At 39.3% G+C, this 12,217-nt stretch overlaps 1 protein-coding gene across 7 annotated transcripts in view; it reads left to right on the forward strand.

The window, feature by feature from the left end:
* Ddr2 (discoidin domain receptor tyrosine kinase 2) overlaps positions 1-12,217 on the forward strand; it is a 145,887-nt gene that overhangs the window by 106,875 nt on the left and 26,795 nt on the right. For all 7 annotated transcript variants that reach the window (XM_076862760.1, XM_076862762.1, XM_076862758.1 and 4 more), the window contains 4 exons: positions 7,888-7,990; positions 9,489-9,720; positions 10,026-10,173; positions 10,547-10,652. In XM_076862760.1, the coding sequence (XP_076718875.1) occupies positions 7,888-7,990; positions 9,489-9,720; positions 10,026-10,173; positions 10,547-10,652 (589 nt within the window). The remainder of the gene's footprint in view (positions 1-7,887; positions 7,991-9,488; positions 9,721-10,025; positions 10,174-10,546; positions 10,653-12,217) is intronic.

The following is a 12,217-nucleotide window of genomic DNA, read 5'->3' on the forward strand; positions in this document are numbered from 1 at the left end:
GTCTTCACTAGTGTCTGGACTCTCTTCCACAGAGTTTACCCAAAATAGACATTTTCAATGGGAAAACCACACTGGTACTGCTGAGACATGCCACGTTGGTTGTCCTGGGAAAAGGTTTCGCCTGGTTCCAAAGACTCAGTAGGATGATAAAGGCCATCCAAGATCAGCTTGTCCGTTTTCCTGTGCCCTTTCTGGGAGGCCCCTGGGAATACTGATTCATCAAGGAACTCTGCCTGTTTTCTAATATGACTATTGCTGCTTCGCTGGTTCTTATTTCTGAATTCCCTGTTTCCATCTGTACATTCCTTGATCCCAACTTTTAGACCTCCAGCCTAACTCCCACTGTCCAAGTGGTATATACAGCAGTCCCCCTTCTCTGGGGTTTTGCTTTCAGTGGTTTCAGTTACCTGTGGTCAACCGCAGGCTGAAAATATTAAATGGAAAGTTTCAGGTATAAGCAATTCATAAGTTTAAAATTGTGATTAGCATCATGAAATCTCATGCCCTGCCACTCTGCCCCTCCTACTGCCTGTGAAATTGGCCTCACTTCATCTCATTATGTATGCAATGGTGTCATCTCATATCACACAGGAAGGACAAGTTTAGTACAGCAAGATATTTAGAGAGAGAGGAGAGAGAGAGAGAGAGAGAGAGAGAGAGAGAGAGAGAGAGAAAGAAATAGGGAAAGAGACCACATTTACAGAACTTTTATTAGAGAATATTATAATATTATTATAATAATATATAATATATATAATAATATTAATATTATAATATATATTATTATATATTATATATTATATTATAATATTACTATTATAATAATATTATAATATTATTATAATATTAATAATATTATTAATTAATAATATTATAATATTAATATTATAACAATATTATAATATTAATATTATAATATTATTATAATATTATAATCATTTCATTTTAATATTAATTGTTGCTTTTTATTACTTACTCTGCCTAATTTATAAATTAAACTTCACCATAGGTATGTATGTATAGAAAAAAAGAAAACTATGTATAGGGTTTGCTACTACCTGTGGTTTCAGATGTCCACTGGGGGTCTTAGAACATATTCCCTGCCAATAAAGGAAGATAGCTGTAGTACTCGTGGCCCAGAGGCTTACTCTTAGCATTGAGCTGGGAATCCTCATCAAAGCATAGAGCAAGATTCCTGCCAGTCTCCATTTCTCCAGTCATCTGTGTCTCTTCTAACCAAAGCCTGGGGATCCCGCCTCAGTTCACCTTGGTAGTTATCCAGTAACCACTGAGTCATATTTTTTGTCAGAGCTCTTTTGCTCCCATGCAAATACCCCCAAAGCTCCTGAAAGAAAGCCCTGCTGCTCATTACTCACTGGAGGTGGTTGTGAATTGGAAAAAGACAGTGCCCCCTATGATGTATTGACTCTGATTTGGGAGAGTGCTGCCTGTGAAATGTAGCTGAATAGGCTGCTTCTTTTTTTTTTTTTAAGAGAGAGAATTTTTTAATATTTATTTTTCAGTTTTTGGCGGACACAACATCTTTGTTTGTATGTGGTGCTGAGGATCGAATCCAGGCCGCACGCATGCCAGGCGAGCGTGCTACCGCTTGAGCCACATCCCCAGCCCGAGGCTGCTTCTTAACATGTGCTGAACACTTCAGATGACTATGTTCTGGGGAGATTCTGGGCAGAGAAATGAATCAGTTATAGCACCTGCCATTAGAGTTGGATTCTCCATTCATTCATCCTTCCTTTCATCTACCCATCTCTCTGTCTCTCTCTCTCTCTCTCTCTCTCTCTTTTGAAGTTACCTATTTGCCAAATGTATGTTGAGCATCTAATTAGTACTGTGTGTTGGGAAGTGCTCAGGGGGAAATGGAATAATCTGACACGGATTATGCTCAACATTGCTTATAATTCCAGTAAGGAGCTACTCAAGCACAAGTGAAACATGAAAATCGATGATGAAGGGGATTCCTTAAAAGGCCCTCCCATCTCTTTTATCCTGACACCATGTTTGAGTAACTTTGTCAGACTACCTGAAATATAGTACTGGTCCAACACATCCTCCAGTTCTCTGCCTATCACTCCTCAGACAACCAACGTGGCATGTCTCAGCAGTACCAGTGTGGTTTTCCCACTGAAAATGTCTATTTTGGGTAAACTCTGTGGAGGAGGGTACAGACATTAGTGAAGACTCAGAATTGCCAATGGATGATTCTCAAAGGACCTGTTTGTTTCTGATTTAGTCTGTTTTCTGTTGCTATCTCTGAACACCATAGATTGGTAATTTATAAGAAAAGAAATTTGTTTCTCAGCTCTAATTGCTAGTAATAGCTATGTCAAATAGACAGTTGAGGTGTGTGTCTCCTCGATTATTGAAAAATCTATTTTGTTTAGCTCCCATACCAGAATAGATCAGTCATTTCATGTATCTTGTTCACTATTTTATTTTGAACAGTACCTAATATAAAATAAAAGCTTACTGACTAAATAAATATGTGAACAATCATTAAATAAATACATTTGTTAACTAGATACACCAACATAAAATTTTCTTATGCAATAAGTTTTCTGATGACTCAGACTTATAAGGCAGACTCATGCATTTGCTGTCTGGTTAAACATCATTAATTAGGGGTAACCGTGACTAAATTTATAGGACTTTGTTTTTAATCCCTGTAAAAGTGAACAAAGGAAAACTCATTCATTTTCAACAGATATTTATTATACACTAATTAATTTCAGAGACCTTATGAGATAATGGGAATACAGTAGATAATCCTGTCCTCCTAATGCACACTATTTAGTTGAAAGACCAAAATGAAATAAAATAACTATTTATATGAGGAGTGTGAAAATAGGTATAAAGGAAAAACAGTGTGTATAAGAGCATGTACTAGGGGTTCCTAAGTTAGCTGGGCATTTGGGGGGAATTCCCTGAGGGAGTGACAGGCAGAGAGCTGGAGGATGTGTTGGAGTAAGCAGGTAGAGTAGAAAGGAAGAATGTCCCTACAAAAGGGAGTATCATACATAAAGAGACCCTGAGGCTTTAAGTATTTTATGCATTTAAAGAATTGAAATAAGGCCAGCGTACTGGTATGTAGAGGGGAAACGTCCAAGGTGAGGCCACAGAGTAGACTGGGTCCTGACTCTGCAAATCTCATGGGCCATATTTTCTTAAGAAGTGTGGAGAACTGTTAAGATGTCAGAATAAAGTTTAGGAAGTTCACTTGGGTGATGCGAGAAGGGACAAGAGAACAAAAGCAGGATAAAGAGCTAGGTAGTCCAGCTGTGAGTTGTTGGAAGAGAAGGCAAGATGTAGCTGGTCTCAAGAAATTTGCAGAAAGTAGAATTTTCTGTACCTCTTGATGGTCTGGGTGATTCTCAAAGCACCTGTTTATTTCTGATTTAGTCTGTTTTCGGTTGCTATCTCTGAACACCATAGAGTGGTAATTTATAAGAAAAGAAATTTGTTTCTTACAGCTCTAAAGGCTGGGAGGTCTCAGAGCATGGGATTGGCATCTGGTGAGGGCCTTCTTGTTACAACATGACATGGCAGAGGGCATCATATGGTGAGACAGGGCAAGCACACTCAGGTCTCTCTTCCTCCTCTTATTAAAGCCACTAATGTCATCATGGGGACCCCACCATCATGACCTATAAAATCTTAACCATTTCCCAAAAGCCTCGCCTTCAAATACCACTAACAAATGAATTTGGGAATTAAGTTTCCAACACACAAGTTTGGGAAGACCAAATCATAGCAACTTCTCATCCTTTGATTGCCTCCTGGTATGACCTATCATTCCTGAATGATTTTTCTGCATGTTCTATATTGGTCTTCAAGCAGAGGTTCGGGGCCATCTGTGCTATCTCTGGAAGAGTCCTTTGTCAATGTCACTATCATTCTGCTGTTTATGCACAGTTAATTTAAACTCTTCCCTGAGGGAATGAGTAAGGGGGGTGGACACTGATGCACTTAATATTTCTTTATGTGGAGAACTGAAGCCTCATTTCATTACCTGCTCCCCCTATCCCCACTGCTTGTACTGGGGATTGAACCCAGGGGTACTTTACCTTTACCATTTGAGCTACAACCCCAATCCTTTCTCTTTCTCTCTTTTTTTTTTTTCTTTTTTAAATTTTGCGACAGGATCTCATTAAGTTGCTGAGGCTGGCATTAAATTTGTGATTCTTCTACCTTAGCTACCTTAGTTGCTAAGATTACAGGTGTGTACCAATGTGTTTGGCTCATTCTCTGGTTTAAGTCTTAAAAATCCAGTGTGCATTACAGTCACCTGTAGGTGTGGTTTAAACACAATTATTGGTTCACCTGAGTTTAAGTTTCTGCCTCAATAGATTAGGCTGGGAACTGATAATTTGCATATCTAATAAGTTCCCAGGGGATGCTGATGCTGCCCTTTGAGAATCACAGCTCAAACCATAAGATAATAAAAGCATTGATAAGGAGGTCAGATAGCTTTCAGGGAGAGAATTGGCACTCCTCTGATACCAGTAGCAGAGTATCCTATATAGTATCACTCTGTCTCTCTACTATTTTTTGTTCTTTCTCTCAATTACACATATTTCAAATATCTCTTACTTCATTTTCCTCGTCTATTAAATGGACATTTCCTGGATGGGTTTAATGAGGAAAGGATCTTAGGAAATAGAATCCAACTGAAATATGTCACAGAGGCAGCTGCAGCAGCAGTTGCTCTGTTTAAACTTCTTGGTTGCTATTCCAAAGGGTGAGCAGTGCCTTGCCTTGGTACAGTTATTTGCAATAATATCATAACTTAGCCTGTGCAAGCTTTCTTCCACATTTCTGGTTTACTTCATATGTCCTTAGAAGTAGAGGCTCAGAATCTAAAGGTTCATGTTGGCCAAGAATGGAAACCCAAGGGAACTGTGGAGGTTAGATTATCTGGCTCCAGAGAATCATTATGTATCCAGGCAGGATAGAACCTGGGAGCAGTGGTTCCCAAACCTGAGAATACAGCAGAATAACTGGATAGTTTTATAAACATGCAGGTTTCTAGACTCAGCTTCAGATATTCCAAAGCTAAGTCTCTAGGAGGGATTCACAAATGTGTGTTCTGAAACCTCTCTAGGCAATGCTAAAGCAATTGTTCCCTGGACTGGTTTTCAGGAACCACTGCCTTACAGCAAGTCTAATCCATCCCTTTTGCTTTCCAGTTGAGGAAACTGAGACACAAAGCGGGCATGTAACTTGCCTAGGTCCAAGTCCCTTCTGGTTAAGTGGTGGAGCCAGAAATGGATTTGAAGTTGTGATTTTCAGAGGTTGCATAGCTTAGTAGATCACAGGCCTTAGAGGCAGATTCCAAGATGGCTTAGTATTTACTCAATGAATAGTCTTGTTTAGTTAACCTCTTGCCTGTAGATTGTAGAATTTATAGGAAACATAAAATATTGAATGAGAAAATGCTTATAATTTCTCACATTTTTAAATGCTTCTAAATGGATGCTGCTTTTATTGTATTTCATCAAATTCAATAAGCTACTAAGATATATTATTACTATATTTTCCTCTAAATAGAAAAAAAATAACTACCAATTAAATTAAGAGGCATAAGTAAGTATCACAATTCTAATAAGGGAAATGCATTCATGATAAGGAGAGCAGGGAGTCTTCAGAAAGGGAATTGACACTCCTCTAACACCAAACAGTAGAGTATCTGTGGGATCTCTGTCTCTCTTCTATTTGCTTGTAAGTAACCAGATCTTAACATGTGTAAAAACAGGAAATATGGTATTCTACTTCTCTTCCTTGACCCCCATGAAGAGTTGCGTGTCCCTGAACTAAATACTTTAGACAGTAAATGCAAATTTCCAAAGAAGAAACATACTATTGTGATTGAGGAATATCAAGGCCAGTGTAACTATGGGGAACATGGTATGAGTCGGGTGGGGGCAAGGTCAAAGACAGCCAAGGGGGCAGGTTATACAGGGCCCTGGAAACCATACAAAGAATTTGAATTTTATTATGAGTGAGATATGCAATTACTAGAGGACTTTGAACAGAAGAGTTTCATGATCTAACTTACATTTTAAGATACATGAGGAGAAGTGGACAAAGGGAAACTGGTCATGAGATAATTATATTATTCCTGATGATAGAAGATTGTGAATTGGCTTCGAGTGAATTATGAATTGTCTCAGTAAAATAAATGTGGGAAGGAATAGGTGGGATATGGAAATACTTCTAATGTAGTCATCAGAACTTTTTGTCCATCTAGTTGATGAACTAGGTATGGAATATGAAAGACATCAAGAATGGACTCAAGAGTTTTGGTTCTCTTGAGTCATTGGAATAATGAAGTTGAATGAAAGGGAAGAATCTGGGGAGTGAGTTTGAAAGAAGTCTATATTTTGCTCAATTTTATTCTTATTCCTCTCCTATCTCTATCTCTAAGGCCTACCTATTTTTCAATAAATATATTTAAATATATATTGTTCCCTATGTGTGCACTGAGGAATAAAAATAAGTAAGACATAGTCCTCCCATGAAGAAAAAATTTGCCATTTTTAGGGGAAAAGGACTTCCATACAATAGTTATACTATGAAGCAGGGTATATCTAATGTTATAGCAGAGATCAAAAAATGCCAGAAAATAGAGGAAGGAGACATGTATTGGAATCATTATTATCCTTCTTTAAATATGTTTGCTTTAGTTCATTGCATTGCAAAAGGAGAATGGTACTATAATAATGTTAGGTAGCATATCAACTTAGGGTGAAATGGCTTCCTTGCTGTACCTTAAACCACTTTAACCAGCATGCTTTTTCCTCAACCATATCTTTGTACTTTTTGTCCCCTTTGCATTAAACATCCCCAACTCTGAGAGTCACTGAGCTCATCTGTTTTCCTTCACTCCAGGCTCTGCTCAAAGTCATCATGTCCAGGAGGACTTCCTTGACTCTTTGCGGAATGAGCATCTGTTCCCTTTCCATTGCCCTTGCTATGTTCTCTCAGACATTTATTTGCTTATTGTATGTCTTTCTACACTAGGATGTATACTTTATGACAAAACACACTTTGTTTTGTTCATTGCTGTATCCCCACAGTGTTTGACAAATTGTTGAATGAATTAATGAATTCTGTAGGCTCTTTCTGACTTTGCACTCATTATATTGTAGCTGGATACTCTCGGGCAGTAAGTTGGCTCAATTCCAGAGCTTATCTTTGTTTCTCATCTTTCTGAGATTGCTATTCATTGTTACCTGATGTTCATGATCTGAAGGCCAGTTTCCCATATAGTTGGCCCTTTCTGTTTCTTTCATACAGGAGAGTAAATCTGGTGTCTGTTACTCTGGCTTGGGTTAAAGTAGATGTCCATTCCCAGAGGTAATTGGTTTTAGCCAGGGGACAGACATGATGCTAATGTGGGCCAAAAATACACATTCAATCCCTTTTTAGGAGAGTTGGTAGGTTTGCTTCATGTTTCATGCAATTGGCTACCTGGACAAAAAAAGAATATTACGGATTGCAGGGTACCTGATGGTTTCATAAGTAGTGAAAGAACACTACTATTGGGAAATTGATTAGAAGTGCACATCTGTTAATAAATAAAGGGATAAATCAATCATTACATCATCTTACATCACTTAACAGAGTTTGAACGAAAAGATAAGTTTGGCTAAGGATCAAATGTCGGAAACAAAAGTGGCATTTAGATTTAGGGCTAGGAAAAAAATTCTGGTAGAGTCAGGGTGGTCAAACTGGGGTCATAGAGGAATTTAGGAGACTTTAGTTTCTTTTAATTCCCTGTTAATAATCAGTTGCAGTCTTTCTAAGAGGCTTTTGAAATAAAAATAAAAACATGTCCTCTCAACTTTTCTTTGGTTTCTCTTGGTCCAGCTATATGCAGGTATCCTCTGGGCATGTCAGGAGGCCACATTCCTGATGAGGACATCACAGCTTCCAGCCAGTGGTCAGAGTCCACAGCTGCCAAATATGGAAGGTGAGGATGGCTGTATCGAGAAGATTGAATTCTGGGTAGTTCAAATTTCCTGGACACACAGTCCTGACTCAAACAGCTGGGGAAGATTGGTGATGCTGGGGAGAGCCGGTGAGAATAGAAGAAAGGCACCAAGTGGGTCTGTCCTACTCTGCATGTTTTTAAAGACAGAATTCAGGTCTTGGCTAATGTGCTGGTCTGGCAACCTCATTCCAATCACAGAGGCTCCAGAGCCACACCACATACAGTGGATGGGTTGATTGATATGTGTTCAGTTTGCTTATCTGGCCTTCTCACCGAGAGCTGCTGCAGGAGAGAGGCCAAAGTAGCAGATGTGGGAAAAATGCAGATTATATAGGACATTGAGAGTGAAGAGACATCCTTCTCAGATCATATCTGTGAAATACCAATTACTTGATAAACAATCAAGGACTTAATCAGACTTTGTTGCCTCCAACGAGTCCTTTTCTGCTATCAAGGAAATCCCACACAGAAGGGCCATCTTCATTCATAAACAGGGTGTTGTCGTTTTCTCCTGGCAAAGTTTTAGGAGTCCTATAAATCAATAAACTCCCAAATTCAAAAAGTTCTCCTTGGGTCAGGACCTACTCCTCCTCTTGGAATCTAATTCTTGGGGGAAGGTATTGATTTTATTAAAATGGAATTGCCCAAAAGGAAAGGTAAACCTCCCCCATAACATTTATCTTGGTGGGTGAAAGATGAGAGTTAGTGAGGTTAGGAGGGACAAAAATTGAGCGGGTAACATCTGTGAGAAAAGGGAGCATTCCAGGAAAGAGAGAAAATGGTCAAAGGTTCCCAATGTAAACTTTATACTGATTTCACAATTTTGCTTAGTGGTAACTCAGCCTGGAGATAATAAAATGAAACCAGATCATTTACAGTTCCCTTGACATGCTCTTATTCCTCACCCACGCTGTGGATTTCCATGGTTTTTGCTGGGTGGCCATGCCCATCCTGCTGGTTAAAATTCCACTGCATTGCATAGCCCACACTGGAGATTTTACTGTCCCTCCCTCTCCACTCCCATAATTTGATATCCAAGCCAGGAGTAGCTAATTTTATTAGGCTGAGTCTAAAAAAAAAAAAAAAAAAAAATAGGAGAAGGGGGTGGTGAAATGATTCCATAGGGTAATAGAGGATAGAAATTGTTTCATTTTCCTTGGAGCTTCTAAATTGAGAGGGATCGTGAAGGTTACATGTACTCTGAAGGCCTTAAACTCCCTGATGGTGACTCTCCTGGGTTCCGTGATGCTTCAAAGAAAGAATACTGAGCCTAAATAAGAATGGTTGGGGGCAATCAGACTGGTGGGAAGAACCCAGATGTGAGTCTGGACTGGACTTCCAGGCTGCTCTCTCCCTTCGGGACAGGAAAGCAGTTTTTTTTTTTTTTTTTTTTTGTGTGTGTGTGTATGTGTGTGTGAATTGGTAAACAACTTGGTTTCATCGGTGCTCTCTCTTTCCCCAACTCTTGCCTTCCAAGGCTGGACTCAGAAGAAGGAGATGGAGCCTGGTGCCCTGAGATTCCAGTGGAACCTGATGACCTGAAGGAGTTTCTGCAGATTGACTTGCACACCCTACACTTTATCACTCTTGTGGGGACCCAGGGGCGCCATGCAGGGGGTCATGGCATCGAGTTTGCACCCATGTACAAGATCAATTATAGTCGGGATGGCACTCGCTGGATTTCTTGGCGGAACCGGCATGGCAAACAGGTAGGAAGAAGAGATGTCCACACCCTGGTGTGTCTGCAGACAATATTTTGATTTAGGTGAGAAGGAGAACAGCACAGATTATCTGTGCAGATATGTGTGCCTACAGACCTGGCATGACCTATTTAATGGGACCTAGGGAGAAGGAGGTTTCACAGGGAGGGTCATCAAGCCTGTTGAGAAAGCTGAATGAATAGATTCTGTTCTTTGAATTAAATGAGAGCTTCCCTATAAAATGGGTGATGGGGGTTGAAAAGTGAACATGATTTTATACCATCTCTTCACTTTTTCCTCTTCTCTCTCTTCAGGTGCTAGATGGAAATAGTAACCCGTATGACATTTTCCTAAAGGACTTGGAGCCACCCATTGTAGCTAGATTTGTTCGCTTCATTCCAGTCACTGACCACTCCATGAATGTTTGCATGAGGGTGGAACTTTATGGCTGTGTCTGGCTAGGTAGGTCTCTAGCACAGGGATTTTACAGACTTTAAGCAAAACCCCACTCCCTGGGAAATAAAGTCAACCACATCAGAAAGGGATTGGATTAGTCACTCCCAGAAGGATGTGATGTCCTCTTGATTAGAGAAAGATGCATTGTTCATCCACCTATCGCTTGGTGCACCACACCTGAAATAACATATTCAAAGCTACTTTGCTGACTATCACCAAGGAATGCTTCTCAGTAGTGCTCCCTGTTTACCCAAATAGAGCCTGATGGGACACACTGCATGGAATTGCACCCTTGAAACTCATGTAGTTCCCTGAGGTAGCTGGTCTGAGGAGTAAGCACATCTTCCCAAAGACACTGACAACTCTGTTTCTTTGGCAGATGGCTTGGTGTCTTACAATGCTCCAGCTGGGCAGCAGTTTGTACTCCCTGGAGGCTCTATCATTTATCTGAATGATTCTGTCTATGATGGAGCCGTTGGGTACAGGTAAATTTGGGGAAGCTTGATCATCAGAATGGGAAAATGACCACCAGGAGTTAAGAATAATATTTTATCATGGCTTTGCATCAGAAACCAATCAACCCAACCAAGTTAATTATTTAGTTCCTAGACTATACATGGTAAGGTAATTTAGATGAAGCCAACTGTGTGGTTTTTATTTCCAATGAACTTAAAGTCTACCTTGGGAAAACAAGTTAACAACATAGAAAGCAACAATAAATTACACAAATCAAAGCTAAACTTTTTGGTATGATTTTAATGTGCGGTAGCCATATTTTTGACCCAGAAAACAGGGCCTCTGTTCTGACACAAATATTGGCCTCGCTGTGAAGAGGAAGGGCCAGAAGAATTGAAATAATAAGCATAATAAATTGGGGGCAGTCAAGATGTTCACAAAGAATGGAATTCATAAATATAAATCTTTTAGTAATTGTGGAATTTAGTAAGACAATAGGCAAGGAAAATTTCTAGGATGAGATGAGAATTGAAGCAGGGTAAGGTAGAGAGAAGGAGAGCAGAGGAAACACGGCTGAGAACAAGAATGGTCTGATTATGGCAGAAGTTGGATGCTGCAAAAGACCAAGAGAGCCCCCTGAAGTGGATTAACAGAGAGCCATAGCAGAGAAATATCATTAAATAAGTAAGAATTTAGAAGTAGATAACAGATATATCCCACTCCAGTCTGAACTTTACCATTCTTCTAGCCTATCCCAATACTCTTCTCTCTTATCTTTGTCTTCATCTGCAAAGATGCAGCCTGGGAGAGATCATGGGGATTTACAGGGGTCGAGAGAGGGAAATATTAGTGAGTCTCAGGAAAGGGGATGTGAAATTACAGCACTTCCATTAGCTTAGGTGTAGAGAATAAACGATTGCCCCCAGCTGTCATCCTCTGGGTGAAATCCTGATTCATCCAGTCTTCTATTCTTAGTCACTTCCTTTTCACCTTCTTAGTCACCGGTCTTTCCAATTTACTTAAACTGTCTTGGCATTATTTCACTCAGCACAACCCAGACAGCAAATACTCATGTCATAAAGGAAACCAGAGATCAACTGAACTCAGTTAAGTTTAATCAACCTTTGCTAATTCACTGTTACTATATGTAAGAAATTTGGTTAGGCATTATAAAGACAAATAAATCGTTGATTGATCTTACCTTTAAGGTACTCACAGTACCTAAATTCCAGTTTTGTCGGTTAAAATAATTAATGACCAAGGCCAAATTACTATGATGCAAGCATATGAATAAGAGATTATTTTATTAACACTTTGAGGTTCTAAGGAAAGAGTAAGCCATACAATATTGGGCATGAAAAATGGCTGGATTCCTCATGTTCTGAATTATTTGTTTTCTTTTAGGGTTAAGTAAATTAAAATACATAATAAAAGCATTTTGTAAAAGTACAGTGCTATACATGTGTAAGTTATTATCTTATTGGAGGACGAATAAAGATAAATGGAATTGATAAGATCTGAAATGCATTCCAAAGGATGGATAGAACTTCTATAGGCAGAGAATCTTGAAATGGCATTTAGATTGAGAGAATAA

The sequence above is a fragment of the Callospermophilus lateralis genome, chromosome 7, assembly GCF_048772815.1.
Source record: "Callospermophilus lateralis isolate mCalLat2 chromosome 7, mCalLat2.hap1, whole genome shotgun sequence".
NCBI lineage: Eukaryota > Metazoa > Chordata > Mammalia > Rodentia > Sciuridae > Callospermophilus > Callospermophilus lateralis.